This window comes from Strongylocentrotus purpuratus, unplaced genomic scaffold, assembly GCF_000002235.5.
Source record: "Strongylocentrotus purpuratus isolate Spur 01 unplaced genomic scaffold, Spur_5.0 spur5_scaffold_2, whole genome shotgun sequence".
Lineage (NCBI taxonomy): Eukaryota > Metazoa > Echinodermata > Echinoidea > Camarodonta > Strongylocentrotidae > Strongylocentrotus > Strongylocentrotus purpuratus.
In genome coordinates this window covers 7,800,850-7,816,682 of record NW_022145605.1, presented here as the reverse complement: position 1 = coordinate 7,816,682, position 15,833 = coordinate 7,800,850, and the positions used below count along the sequence as shown (strand labels likewise).

The window sequence follows — 15,833 nt, the reverse complement described above, 5'->3', positions numbered from 1 at the left end:
ACAATGTAAACACTGTGTCAACTTAAATTCTGTTTCTATTCCTTGTATAAATGAAACTCATTTATAATAGTATGATATATCATGGTACAACAACAATTGAAGTATTTATTGAATACCTACAGAATCATCGTCTATGAAACATCATTTTGTTTTCACAATTTGTATTAAAGGGGGAGACAGAAACTTGCTATGAACAAAGCTTCTACATGAATTAAAAAATAACCTTGTTAAAAAACCAGTCTTTCAACATTATTTCTGCTCAATTCAAATCTTCTTTCATAAAATCAAGGCTCCATATCAATGGAAAGCTGAATGAATACAAATATAAAAGATTGAAAGTATTCACCCTTTCAGTTCCGATTTTCAAAGCTTTAGATTTCGAGTTATCAGAGAGCTATTACTCCTCTGGCAGACACTAAAATAGCATATAATTGAAATTATTGTAATATATGGCTATTATAAGCTTTCATTGTATATATGATTCATCTACTTCATTTTTCACTACCGACAGGGTCTTTAATAGAACACCATTCAAAGCCTGATTCAAAAGTATGAACTATGAATCTTTTTGTCACACATTCTTGACAAATACTTTCCATTCAAATCTCCTGTTCATGTAGACCCTCAGGGCAAAAGAATGAGCAAACAGAAATTTATCATTTTCCACGCAAACAAAATGTCATTTATATTCATAATAAAGCTTACAAGGCTTGAAATTAACAGAGATGATTTGCTTTATTTGAAAAATATACAGATCAAATGTTTAGAATATTTTAGAGTCTGTATAGTAGCTTACTTGAAAGAGGGAGAGCAACTACAATAATATTGTTCAATGTTACACAAGTCTCTCCGACAAGAACATTTTATCTAGAGGTTACAGACATTTAAATGCTACATGTATACATTTTTTTAATACAAAATATCTTTTGATCTTCGATTAAAATCATCAGAAATTGGGAATCATCCCACACTACATACTTCTTTTGATGGTTTTTCAATGTTTAACATGTCTTTTAAATTTTTGTTATCAAAACACTGTGGGAAAGTAAAGTATTACTCATACACGAGTGTAAAATAAAAAAATGGCAAAAATATCATATTCATGTTTAAAAACCATATCTGTAGTGATATTTACATTATTGAGAAGGGTACAACAATGGAGATACTATAGATATTTACAAAAATAATAAAGGATAATGATTATAATGATGACGATAATATGATGAATTGATTAAAATGACTATGATTTTTATTTATTTATTTATTTATTTCTGATATTTATACAGGGTGGCACATATCACCAATTTGGTGGTCTTCCATGATGATGATGCTACCAGTGATAGAAATAAAAACAATGATGGTGATGATTTAAACAGAGGTGGTGATCTTAATGATGATCTTCTTCTTCTTCTTCTCGAGTCACTACGCCACAACATTCACTCTTAATTTTAGATTGTCCCAATCCAGTATTGGATGCAATGTATCGTGCAAGGAGTCAATGCATCCAGAACTTCTTGGGTGACGATGATGATAATGATGATAATGATGATGATGATGATGATGATGATGATGATGATGATGATGATGATGATAATGACTGCTACAGTGATGTAAATTATGGAAATAATGTTACTAATGGTAATGAAAGGTAAAGATGATTACACAATTGCGAGAGCTGCTTACAGTATCCAATTGATTTTGGTGAAGCACAGTTGCCATGGTACAGATAGTGATCCAACAACATTACATAATTCTCCTATAATAATCCAAGGAACAGGTACACTGGTGCAATGGGGGAAATGTACAGTGACGATGATGGTACCTTTACCTGTAGAATATCTCTCAAATCACATTACGCTGTCAGATTAAGTGAGAAATATTGAATACTTTCCTATCCAGTATCCACAGAGTGAAACTTCTATTGAATTTCCAATCATGGCGTCGTAGACTATTATTCATTCAGCGACATGATGCATTTTAAAACAAAACACAGAAATTCAATTCATAAGGCCACAAAAATTAATCAATCTCGGCAGTGGTACTGCAACAATAACTGCTTTTATATGAAGTACTGTAGCAATTTAGATGTAGCACTCAATTTACTCACCATGGTGTTTCTCTTGCTGTGTCCTTCAATAAAATGATAACAAAAAATACTTCAGGTTCACTGCATGTCTATATTCACCGGCCCAGAAACAAATTGGCACTTCTAAGTCAGAGTACAGTGTATACTTGGAACTATTTTTGGGATATGCTTTGACCAAGGCCTTGTAAAAGGCTGCCCACCATTGTACAACAATAATAGAATGACACACACAACGCTCTGCTTCCGATCTCCGTTGCTTTGTTGTTAAAACTTTCAAATGAGTTTATTTTATGATTATTCCACATCCATAGTCAATGGCAGAACAATAATAGACCAACTTGATGCTTTCTTGAGCTATACCTACATCAAAAGTTTTGCCTGGATTTAGTCTCTTAATTTGCCAATCCCCTGTAACTATGTCAATTTTTTACCCATAAACGGGTTGAGAGTCAAACAGTTCTTATTCAAGTAGTTACTCAGGAATAAGATTCCAAAATTGTTTCAATTTCAAGTTGCAGCCTTCCAGGTCCAAACTTTGCCATCCATGTCAGTCATGAAATGAAAAGTGCTTTTACAATGGTTCTATTTCTTCTATGAAAAGCATGTACAGTGGGTTCTCCCGCAAGCTTTAGATCTACTGGTTGAAGTGAATAACAGTTAAGGTGGTGAACAGGCAGCCATACAGCATCTTCAGTAACAGCGAGTAAGACCTATAATACCATCTTCCTTTGATGTCCTTCGATATGAATTTAGAACATATCTTTTGAGCACAAAAATATTCCTTTTTCCTCAAACTACTGCTTTGGACAGATGGTTTCTCAAACTTCTGGCAGTTAATATCAATCAAGCAAATTACTCATAAGATGTACGGTTTTCAACCAAACTGCAGAATTTTTGTAAAATCTGAAAGATCTTCTCTGCAAATCCTGTGCCTAGCTCTCCTCTTCTTTCTATAAAAAGACTTGCTGCTCTTCAAACAAGCTTTTCCCTCTTATCTGCAACCAACTAACAAAATCATCTTGATCTATCATGTTCCTGATTGCCGTGCATCAGCCATCAAACTACCATTCATCGAGTAAGTGTTAAGATCACCCGACTCTAGCGATTTCTTCTGATCTTAAAAGATTACGATCTATGGTCACCCTAAAATAGCTTATGACTTCAGTCTTGTGTGATGGTGTCTTATGGAAGGATGTAGCTAGAGTTTGCAAACAACCTCAACCAGCCCGAGGAATTCCGTTCCGGTCTTTAAATGTCTATTTACATTTCTACTAAGATGGTGACGCAGCTAAAATAGTTTAAGAAATGCTTTATTCCTCTTGTAAATTTCTGTAAATTGTCTATCAAGTATATTAGTTTGTAATGTGTCAATTATAATCTTTCAAGCAATACAGTCAAACCTATATGTGAGCAGCAACCTCTTGATAAAAGCCACCTGTCTAAAGTGGTCATTTTCTCTGTTTCCTTTAATGGCCATAATAGACAGGTTTTAATGTTTTAAAAACTGGAGTGGAAAATACAAATTTTCAGTCTTGCAAACATTCCCTATATATATCTTTGTTGAGCTTGTACATTTCTTTATACAATATTTTTTTATACAATGTTTACAATATTTTTCTCTAGCTCTTAAGCCTTCACTTATCAAGACACCTACAGATCATTCAAAACCACTTCTGGAGATAACATCCATTCTCAACTGATAAAGAAGGAGAAGAAGAAGAAGAAAATCTTGGCCACTACAAATGTAAGGTTGAGATCTGTCTGTCTCCTGATTGCATTATTCAGTGGTCATTTATGGTGCATCTGTTTGTCTTGGGTGGTGCGATAGGGCTGTAAAGACAGATCAAACAGTCTTGGATCATGTTGACTTGGTGGTCAGCAGTGAGCACCAGTCCACAGAAAATCACAGTGCACTTGTAGGTTAATACAATCAACCACATTCATCCATCCCCATAAATGCAAAATTTAATTCAAAGTTGAAAATCAATATCAATTCAATTTCCTTCTTCTTCTTCGATTTACAATAATTCTTTCCTTCCTTTCAAATAAATGTATATACCATAAAACATAAATTATTTACAAGAGAGATGTCAAAGCTAAAACTTGAATTCCAGAACTTTTTTAAGGAGTTTATTTGTGCAATATTTAGCCATTTTCTGGGCTATGTAGATCAAACTGGTTTACAAATAACAAGTATTGATTGCTTTTTGTTTTGTTTTTTGGGGTGGGGTTCTATAATGCTCTAATAATCTTTTTGATCATTGCTATATCTTTGAGCATCAGGCCTTGGGGATATCATTAACTTCATGACCTATATACATGTATGAACACGTCAATCAAATCATAAACAATGCCAAAGGATGGGTAGATTTAAACAATAGTGAGAATTATTATGGGTGAAATATAGATAAATAACAAACGCACTGCTACATTGGGCTTCATAGGCCTAGGCTATATAGCATTGACGTCATCAGTCCATCTTTGTGTCTCAAAATAGATCCATGCTTATAATAACCACTCTTCTAATTCTATAAAGACCTTGTCCTGTCAGCAACTAGGGATAATGAATATCCACTAGCCCCAGCAACATCTTTACTTGCCCAGAAGGGCATATTGTCAATGAATTAATAACCTTCCAAGATGGACTATAGCAAAACTGATTTGTGGTATTAGATAACAACATAATCATATTGTATACATGTATGTACATGTAAACAATTTCATTTCAGACAGCTATCAACTTCGGGTTGAGAGATTAAATTCAAAGGAGATTCAAGTAACAGCTAATAGTAGATTTAATCAACATATTGGATTAAGTTTGCTTTTTTTTTAATAAATTGAGCATCTTGGGGAATTTTCTTTAAACTATTTCACCTATTACAACAGTCCAGCCATGCACAATTCCATTGATACAGAACCATTTTATAAAGTGAAATATACCCTATTTGCACTTGATTACAGTTTAGAAATTTCTAGTTTGAGCTCAAACATTCAAGTTTTATTTATGAACGATGACAATCGTAGTTTTAAATAATACACTTTTCATTTGTGAAACCATAATATAAACCACAATCCACTTACAACGACAAGTATTTACATGGGACCAAAACAACACTTATTACAAAAACTACAAACACTGGAAGCAGACATTTGAACTGCAAGCTGGCCTATTATACTCTTGAAATGAGTTCCGTCCGTCCGCATAAACTTTCGAATGAGGGCCCTGTGCTGCTCTTATCACGCTATCAGCACAGTCCCCAACTATAGGTTAAAGATAAACTTGAGTTCTGGTAATGCGATTGCATTGTGAAAAAAAAAGGTGTGGAATGGATCAGAAAAGTTGATCATATAGCATGTAAGTAATGGTGTGTAATGCAAGGTTCTGGAGTCATCAAAATCATCGTAAATTTGGCAGAGTCTTGGTAAAGTCACAATCACTTACACAGACAGATGTATATGGGACAACACACATGGTGTCGGGGCTAGTACTACTCTGATTTCCTTATCTTTCTATGCTCATTACTCAGCCAGTATACATTTTCTTCCAAAATTGTTTAGCACATGACATTTATTTGTAATCTTGAACATTCAGTGTAAGTTTCGTTAGATTCTGTGAGAATTTTTTTTTTTTAACCAGAACTCAAGTTTATCTTTAACTTCAACGTTTAAAACCATGATTTCTAAACGTAAAGTAAAACAGACTGTCGCATGAACCCAACTTCATAGACTAAGACCCAACCACACATTACAGATAACAACAAAGGATATATCAACAGTGATCCTGATAATAATAATGGATTCTCACACTGTCACATAAGGCCTGTTTTCATCAGCTCAAGTTTGCCAAATAACCCGCTATTTTCAAACTCAGGATATCATCCCGAAGCTCAAAATACTGTCTCCACCAGACAGATACGCTCATCAAACTCGGACGAGCTCAAATTAGCGTGAAATTTCCCAAATAGCGGGATATTTCAGAAACATGACCAAGATTTCTTGGGATATTTTCTCGACCAAATAACCCGCTATTTGCAACTTCGGGCTGATGAAAAAGCAAATTAACTGGCTAATTTAGCGGGTTATTTGGCAAACGTGAGCTGATGAAGACAGGCCTATTTACACACTCAAGAGAGTAGGATTACTTCTGATTGGATGTCAATTAAACAGGATTAGTAAGGAGATAATGAGAATGCCTCCTGATTCAACAATCAACATTTGGCATGTAAGTATTTCAGTAATTACATATCTGTATCTGTAGTAATGCTACAGTCACACGGCCATGTTACGGACCTGCGGATGCCTGCGTATATTTGGATAATGAAAATGCGTAATTTTTAACCCCAATACGGAAATTTGAGCAAAAGTTACCTATATTCTGCGGACGATACGGATTAGTTACGGATGTTACGTATGAATTACGGATGTTACGGGTAAAACCTGCGGATGAACCCATCCGCTGCCAACCCGCTGACACATATTACTGACGACTTACGGATGACTTACGGATTTTACGGATGACTTACGGACGATACGAATGACTTACGGACGATACGGATAAGTTACGCTCGTGTCTGCGCATGTCGGTTTCCTCTGGCGTCCGCACCATCCGCATATAAACCCACGTGGATCGGAGCTTGCTTCAGTCGCATTTCATCAAGTCTGAGATCTAGTTCCAGTTATTCAACAGTTTCTTCTCCATCTTTTTGGACTTTCGTGTGCATCATGTCTGGCAGAAGAAGTAGCAGAAAAACCAGGAAGAATCCTCCAGTGAGTGAGCAGCCACAACAGCCTCCCCAGGCAGAGGAAGAGGCTCAAAAGGTAGAAGAAGAGGGACCATCCCTGGCAGAGCTGACGGTTCCCCCACCCCCCAAAGATGACCGTGGCAAGCCGGGACGTGGAAAAAAGGGCAAGGCAAGGGACAAGAGGAAGCGTAGAGGTAAAAAACATCTGGGCATCAGAACTCGCACCACCTGCTCCCACCTCCACCCACCGGAACTTGTAGTTGCCATCAACCAGGGCAAGGAGTACAATCGAGTTGTACCCCTTATAGTTGTAGAACTGGGAGCCACAGTTCGCGGGTGCCTTGATGCGGATGTGCTTGCCATCTAAGGCTCCCAGGCAATGGTGGAAGTTCCACCGGTCGGAGAAGGTCTGGGCAATGCCCTTCCACCCCTCTGGAGTAGATGGGTTGCTGATGGTCTCCTCGCCATACTCAGCGTAGATGGCCTGACACACGTCCAACACCAAGAGTGAGATGGTGTTGTGGGGTACATAGAATAGGTACATCAGGCTGTGGTAGGAGTCCCCACTGGCAAGGTAGCGCATGGTGATGGCGACCTTCAAGCCTACTGGAAGGGCCTTCCTGTACCAGGTATCATACTTCTGTAAGCGAGGAGTGAGGCGGGTGACCATTTCGGCAAACATGGCAGGTGTGATGCGGGTGAAGTTGCGGAAGCCCTGAACATCCTCATTGCGTAGCAGGTGCATCAGGTTACCATAGGCACCCTGGTGTGGTCGCAATGTGATCCAGTGACGAACCCAACACATCCTCTCTTTTTTCCTTTCAAGGATGGCTTGCATCTTGGCCATCAGGATCTTCATCTGCATCTGATTGTGTTGGATGGCCATCAAACAATCCAGCAACACAAGGCGGCGTTCTCTCTCCATCTTGAGTGACCTGTGAAAGTCTACAGTTGAAGAACTGACAATGATGAGGATGCTGGCAGCATCCAGGGTTGCATACCTAAGTGAAGACCATTTGGCATGGGCGACATCCGCCGAAATGAAAGAAGACATAGGTAAAAATTCCGCATATTATCCGTATCTCAACCGTAACATACATATCCAATCCGTAACATCCGTATCCCATCCGTAATATTCGTATCCCATCCGCAAGCATACGCAATTACCGCAAGTCCTATCGTAAGATCCGCAATATATATGTCAAAAATACGTTAAACATACGTAACTCCTACGTAATAGTGTTTACGTACCCCTATGTATCCGCAGGCATCCGCACACCCGACAAAGTGTGCGGATCAGTTACGTATCTAACGTATCCTGCGGATGAGTTTACGTATCTTACGTATGAGTTACGTATTTTACGTATGGATAACGTATATTCTGCGGATGCTTACGTATATTTCATCCGCAGCAAAATTTTGAGATTTTCAAAATTCCGCTGCGGATCTGCGTATGTCTGCGGATCCTGCGGATTGAATTACGGATGGATACGGATGTTTACGGATGATACGGATCCTTGCGGATGCTTATGGACTTTTATCCGTAAGCATCCGCAGCTACCGTAAGTGGCCGTGTGACTGTGCCATAAGATGGTTCAACTCTCCTTGAGGAGTAAAATGAGTTGGACCGGGTGTGAGCAGAAAAGGAAATAAAAAAAGAAGAATAAGAGTAGAAAAAGAACTAGAAGAAGGAGAAAAGAAGCAAGGGAAAAAGAGAGGGAGAGGAAAAATAAAGGGAACATATGGAAGAAAAAGTAAAAACAAAAAAGAATCTGAAACCAATAACATGCATGGAGTTAAGTTACAGATTTAAAAAGATGAAATACAAAAAACAAAAAAGATAACAATTGATTAACTTACATGTTGCATGCCATCAAATACATGGAGATCAATTCCCACATCAACTGCTTGCAGGCGACGGAACTTCATGTGTGCATGAGCATGTAACTTTTCCACGATTGGAAATTATTTGCTATTTCGATAGATCCCAGAAATGTCCCACATATAATCCTTTCCTGAATGATCTAACAGTATTTAACAGTGCCAGAGGTTATATAATACTCTAGCTGCCAGTATTCATATCCTTCCTGAAATTTCTACACCAGTAAGTAGTAGTCCAGCATCCAATCCAACCCAATTCTGAAATTCGCAGAGCGCCAATATCTAGTTGCCTTATCAAAGGCCCTGACAAGGAACATACAACATCCAAGGAGGCTTAAGCTACTTTTTTGTCCATTCCTACACCGACTCATGCAGGTAAGGAAATTTCAGCTTAGAAATCCAGCGAGCAATTAAAACCAGGCTGAATGTTTGACTAATAACTGTGATCTTTTCACTTTCTACTTTCAGTGCTAAAGGTGTTTATCTCAAGCACACGTCACTGTGCAGATGCTTATTCAACAAAGGAATGTACCGTTTACTTGCAAGTGGAATACAGAAACAAAACTATCTCCCCCCCCTCTCCCTCACTGCCTTCCAACATCATGACAGAACAAATCTTCCAATTGTTTCTTGAATGAAAGGACTTCTTAAAGTTGAAAGGCATTCCTTTGATGTGCCTCACTTGTTACAGAGCCTCATTCATACAGGGAGGGGGGGGGGGGGTTATCGTTCTCTAATCACAGGTCTACAATAGGGTATTTAAGTTACAGAAGAAGATTACACAGGCATTATTCTAACAAAGAGTACAGCTCAATCATCATGAAACAATATATCTGTTCCAATCATGAAAGATAGAAACGCTTCTAAATACACAAGATGATACAGGAAGAGTAGTTTTTTTTTGACAGCCTATATATTTATTACATATTTGGCACCCTGAGCTACCGGCAGAAACTACTGTACATAACATTATGATCATTGCTCCATCTCAGCTTGAGTGAAGAAAAAAAATTCTCTTCTAAAATAAGGACAGGGTTGAAACCCTTCATTTTTTTTTTTTTTTACAAACATTTATTTTTTTTAATAAAAAAAACACATATTTCAAAAATATAGGCCTATAATGAATTTGTTGCATTATGATCCCCATGTATGCATATTCATTCAATTGGCTTGTAAACTTGTAAAAGAAACACTGAGTTGTAGAAATATTTGTTATGATAGTTTAGGCCAATCAGTAATTAAACTAGATATGAACACCAACAAATAAGGCATCAGAATAATTTGTCAATTGTCAAAATTGAACGGTGCATCGAAATAGAATTTGTTTCTGCCATCTGATATTGTTTGCAAAAAACCCAGTGTCTAAGAAAAGATAGATTAGAACTTTAACTGTCTCATGAATATAAGAAATGATGTAAATAAAGAGGATTTAAAAAAATAGAATCTTCAGGAATGAAGGAGGTAGATTCAACAGAAGAAGAAAACATTTCTTTCATTTTTCCACTAGCACTTTAATAGACACTAACATTTATTAGTCTGCAAAATAAAATTGTGAATACAATTATGTTTGTAAAGGGGGAGAGGTGAATGGTGTATAATATTTGAACAACAGAGGGCGATATACCTCCATTGAAGGAATTTGGTGCTGGGTTTTCTTTTCCCCAAAATTGTGAAGTGAGAAAGAAATTATACACAGAACAACTTACAGGAAAATATTTCCTACAATGTATGAAGTCAGCTAGATAACACTGTAAATCCAAAACAAACAAAATTCATGTCACTCAATCAAGCAGCTTCTTATTTTTGTCCCAGTTCTGACAATTTATCCGATAATTTATGCTAAGAATGGACAGCTTTGTTAAAAACATGGTGAAAGACCAGAGAGATATTGTCACATTGCCTGTGATCTTTTGTTGAGCAACCCCCACTGACCTTTGACATTTGGTTATTAATAACCTTTGGCTTTACTTGTCTGGACCTGAAAATTAGAGATGTACACAAGCTCAGACTCGGTTATCTTTGATATATTATGCAATAAATCTTGTGTTTAGGTTAAACTGACGTCGTAATGACATTGATGTGTTCGTAGGTAGACATGGAATCAACAGAAGGAATGCTGACTCACTAAATGCAGTTTTACCCAAGCAAAAACAATTGTTTTCAAGGTACTATGTCCTGAAATGAAAAGGTTAAAATTAGACAGATGATACTAATTTAGAACTGACCTTAAAACGAAAGGGCTTGAAATTTCTTTTTGTGGGAAAATAATCAGGTCAATCTCCATTGAAGATAAAGTTGAGTTCTGGTCATGTGATTGCATTGTGAAAGAAACGGTGTGGAATCTATCAGAAAAGGTTGATCATTTAGTATATAAGTATTCGTGTGTATTGCAAGGTTCTGGAATCATCAAAATGATAAGAAATTTGGCCAAATCTTTGCAAAGTTACAAGCACTTTACACAGAATGATGAAAAATCCTACCCCCTGATTTTTAGGATGTTTCATGTCATATCTAGAATATGAAGGCATTTGAAGAGCTATGCTTTTCAGGGAACATGTTTAATCTGATGTTCTTCCACTCTTGCATAATAACAATGATAACGCTCACAAATTATCTTTTACCTCTTCCCAGAACTCAACCTTCTCTTTAAGTCCTATATCCATTATAGTCTTATAATCATTTAATCATGGATAATAATCATCAACAAATGATTAATAGACAATAGACCAAATGGGTAGTAATGGCAATAAACTTTGTGAATAAACCCCTTATTCCTAATTCCTCCATACCCCATTTCCTGCATTTAACCGCCCCCCCTTTTTTTTAGCCTCTCTCTCTCTCTCTCTCTCTCTTTTCAGCCTTTTCCAAGTTTAATTGTCTCTTTTCGCCCATCCTCCTTCTCTTTACTTTTCTGTATCAACATGATCAATCAGTATGCTTTGGGATTTTTTAAAAACATTTTGGATTCTTGTATTGTTTTTATTTTTATTGTTGTGTGACATGATGTAAAATGTACAGCTTTTGCTGATTACGTTTTGTCCTGAATAAAATATGTTTAAATAAATGAATAAATAAGCTGTAACTCAACACCAGCTTCTGTCATCAGGCTCACTCCGACTCTCCGTACAACAATCTACACTTCATTCAAATAGGCAAGCGCACATGTAGGACGCGACTATACTACGAGAGCAATGTGTCTTGCCACAGCCACCGGACAAGTCCGGGGGAATTGACGGTGCCGTACTGTAGGCTCAGATGGGCTCAGATGATAATCAAAATAACACCCTGTCATCAATTACAGAAAGCAAATTGTCACCTTATCTTTAAACACCATTCAATTAAAATATCTCAACTACATAAAACATCTCATGAAATTCAACAAGCAAGCAAATTTATCAAAATTACCATCAGTAGTTTCCCACCGTTCCTGCATCATAATTGCACATGTATGATTTTGTTGTTGTTTATATTTTAGCTAGTGTAATTTCAGACGCTACAAATAAATTTACCTAAATTTATTTTATCTAAAAAGATAGTTTAGAATTAAGTACAAAGTGTATTGCAATTCTGATTATTTAATCAAAATTTGGTTCTATTTATAAACCAAATAGTGTATTGCTGTATTTTTTTAACATAAATTTAAAGTAATTATTCTCCAAACCGCTTTAAAACTAGACTATCATTCACTTCTAAACATAGAGATATATATATACTTAAGTGTTAGTAGTATATATCTCTATGCTTCTGAATCACAAACGCTTATAAACTAAAACAACAACAACAACGAGTCTGCTGGTCTGGAATTAAAATCGGAATTTTGTCGTCTGAATGTACATAGAACTAGGGAGTTTCCAAATCCCTGATATAACACTATACTTTGACAATTCATAATAGTTGATTTCGAATGAGATAAAAGGAAGATGAAAACTCGAGAAGACGAGAAGGGCAGAACGAGCAAGATGATGAGAGGGAGGGAGATGGCGTGTTTCTGATCAGAAAGTGAAACATAATGTTAAAAGAGAGAGAGAGAGAGAGAGAGAGAGAGAGAGAGTGAGAGAATTGTGTAAAGAAGATTGCCAGAGAGAGGGGAAAGAGTGAGAGAGGTAGAGGGAGGGGGAGGGAGGAAGGAAGGGAGTAGGGGGAGACGGTGGGAGAGAGTGATGAGGGGAAGAAGAAGAAGAAGAAGAAGAAGAAGAAGAAGAAGAAGAAGAGAATGAGAGAGAAAGAGAGACAGAGACAGAGAGAGATGTAGGGACGGCCAATACAATTCAAAATAAAGCGGGGGTGTGGCTATTAAACTTCCTTTGCTGGAATATCGAATTTCAGCTCGTCAACAAAGAAGCAAATTGTTGATATTTTATTAAGTGACAATGTCAACTCGTCATCAAAACACAATAAGCTGGGGAAAAAAACCCATCTCACTGCCCTATTATGAGGAAACGGCTGCCCAAATATGAATTCTTGATGGGTCTGCAACCTCCTCTTCGGAATCGTGTGGAAAAAGAAAAGACTGAGGCAATAATGGAGGATGGAGCGAACATGTGCAGCGATTTCTTGTCAAGACCACGACCGAGAGGAGTGAATTGTAGGGAAAGCCAACTACCAGACTTCGTGATGAGAATACACCAATTTTTTTTTGTGGTGAGGGGGTGCGTAGCGACTGAGCAAGACAACTTTGCATCTTCCTTTTGCCCTACAGTTTAAATCCCGTCCCTCCCGCTCCCCCCCCAAAAAAAAAAAAAATATATATATATATATATTCAGAGGACATGTCCACCTGGATCGTCGTCCTTTGGGGGCAAATATAGGGCCTTCCCGTGAAATATATTATTTGGGTCATTTAAGCCAATATACATTAGATGCCTATACTGATGTATGTTGTCCTTATTTGGCAACTTCAACGTTCAACGTCTCTTTAGACTCAGTCAGAGGCCGTCGAATCTACAGAGTGCTGATAATTCCTATCTATAGGGAAACAAAAAGAATTTAACCAAAGACAGCTGTTTGGTGGAACATCTAGAGAGAATAATAATTTTCTTAAATTTGTGAGCACCAAATTACTTTAGGCCCAATATTCCACAATTTCTATTTCATTTAAAGAATTTTTAAAAGGTCGAACGTTACCTGCTTTGAATCGTTGGTTTCCATGGAGCTTGAGTCTTCGCCGTCGATCCCCGACTCGTCAACCTCCCCATCAACACGACCAGGGCTGTCGACTTCATCCAAACTCTCCATTGACGACCGTGGCTTTCCAAACAGCGCTTTCCAACTCAAAGGCTTCAAGCCTCCTAAGTGATGATGATAGTGGTGGTGATGATGGTGTTCGTTTCGCACCTTCTGTATCACGGACTGCTTCGAGGCGACGGGCATGCTGTGCGATCTCCCTCCATGTTTACGATGTTGAGACGGTGACGACATCGGTGATGTATCCAGTGGAAGTGGAGGGTCAGACTTCGAGCGCACGAGCTGGTTATCATTACGGACTTTTGTCGGGGTGGATGCCGTTGACGGTGACGACATCGTTCGAAAATACTCCGGCTCCCTCATGTTCATGTTGTTCCCGATGTCGCCAACAGAGAAGGACTTATGATTATCACGGGGTTGTGAAGGGAGGATCGGACTCACGTTCCCTTCCGACGTCCCCGAAGATGACGAAGCGGTACTCGCCTTCCGCTGCAGTAAAATATCGTTGAAATATTCATGGTTGCCATAACCTTGTTTCGTTGTCACCTTGTTCTTGGTATTGGGGGCCTTTTCACATTGCTGATCACCGTGGAGTTCGATCTCGAAAGTGAGATGTTCCTCATCCTCCTCGTCGAAGCTTGTGCCGAGCAGGGAGCCGTTTCGATCACGGAGACTCGAGATAAGGCTCCGACGAGGCGACGCCTTCACCCTTGTCACATGCCGATCCATGTTTTTTTTTTTACAGAAGTATTCGTTATTGATCACGTCGATTTTACTCTTTAAAAAAATTATACTATAGTATTGAAAATGATAGCCGAGAATGAAAACTCATTGTCCAAACGCATCGACTTATATTCGGTAGAAGAATATGGTATATAATATGGTTTTGAAGACAAAATAACCTAACAGCAGCAAAGTTGGTAAAATGTTATATTTCCAAATTCCAATAGTGCCATATCTTCTCGCTCTGAATCAACTTTGAAGAAAACGTGGCAGAAATTTCAGGACACTTTCACTTTACACCTCCAGGTATTACGACCGCAGTAAAGTATCAATCCATTAGACATAATACCTTCATATGCCTCCTGGATGTTAACATAATTATAGAGTTATGATTTATTGATGTCGAGAAAGTACAGCGAGCATAAATACTTGAAACTTGTGAACAAATCCATGAGCATGTCGCATCGGAAATCCATCGCGATATTGAATCATCCATGGGTAATAATTGTCGATGTAACCGCTACTCCTTTTCGATTATACCACTCACTTCAGATATATAGCTATACTATATTCAACCTAGCATGTGGTTTGATACACCATTCAGTCAACAGGCCTTTTTATTTTCATACGTGATTACACCATCATCGCTAAGGTAATATGTATTTTTGTGACGCTGCACGGCGCTCACAATATTTCTTTTGTGAGAATCACTGCCAAGGTTGTGTAGACAGATCAAAGTTTACTATGCACAAACCTACTGCTCAACGGTGCGTGTACCATCTTGCACAGCCATTATGAAAATGAAATTCCATTGATGATTTGCATCATAACGGGGAGGTAAACATACAGGGTGACAAAGCAAAATCTAAATGGATTAAATAGAGGTTGTGATTTAAAAAAAAAGCAAAGTACTAATGTCATATTCGCTCGTCGTCCATGTTACCGTTTCCCAAACAACGGAGCCTGCGCATGAGGTTCACTGCAAAATCAATCAAGCAACGGGCTGGAGCCAGTGTAGTAGGGCAGATTCGGTGTTTGGGGCTTGTGTGATCACCCCACTAGTGTTAAACACAAGATTTGAATTGAATTGAATTGAATTGATCTTTATTTCATTCATCATAAAAACATCACAACAAACATATAAAATATAAAACATAGCGTACAAGTTAAAGAGAAACATTTTTTACAATAGAATATAACAACAAAAATGTTTATGA

General features: G+C 37.8%; 1 protein-coding gene across 1 annotated transcript in view; it reads right to left on the bottom strand.

Moving 5' to 3' along the window:
• Window positions 1-7,882, bottom strand: part of LOC100893429 (BAI1-associated protein 3) — a 43,427-nt gene extending 35,545 nt beyond the window's left edge. Inside the window, exon 1 of the mRNA XM_030990973.1 lies at window positions 7,067-7,882. Coding sequence (XP_030846833.1) covers window positions 7,067-7,882 — 816 coding nt within the window. The remainder of the gene's footprint in view (window positions 1-7,066) is intronic.
• Between the last annotated feature and the right edge of the window lie 7,951 nt (window positions 7,883-15,833).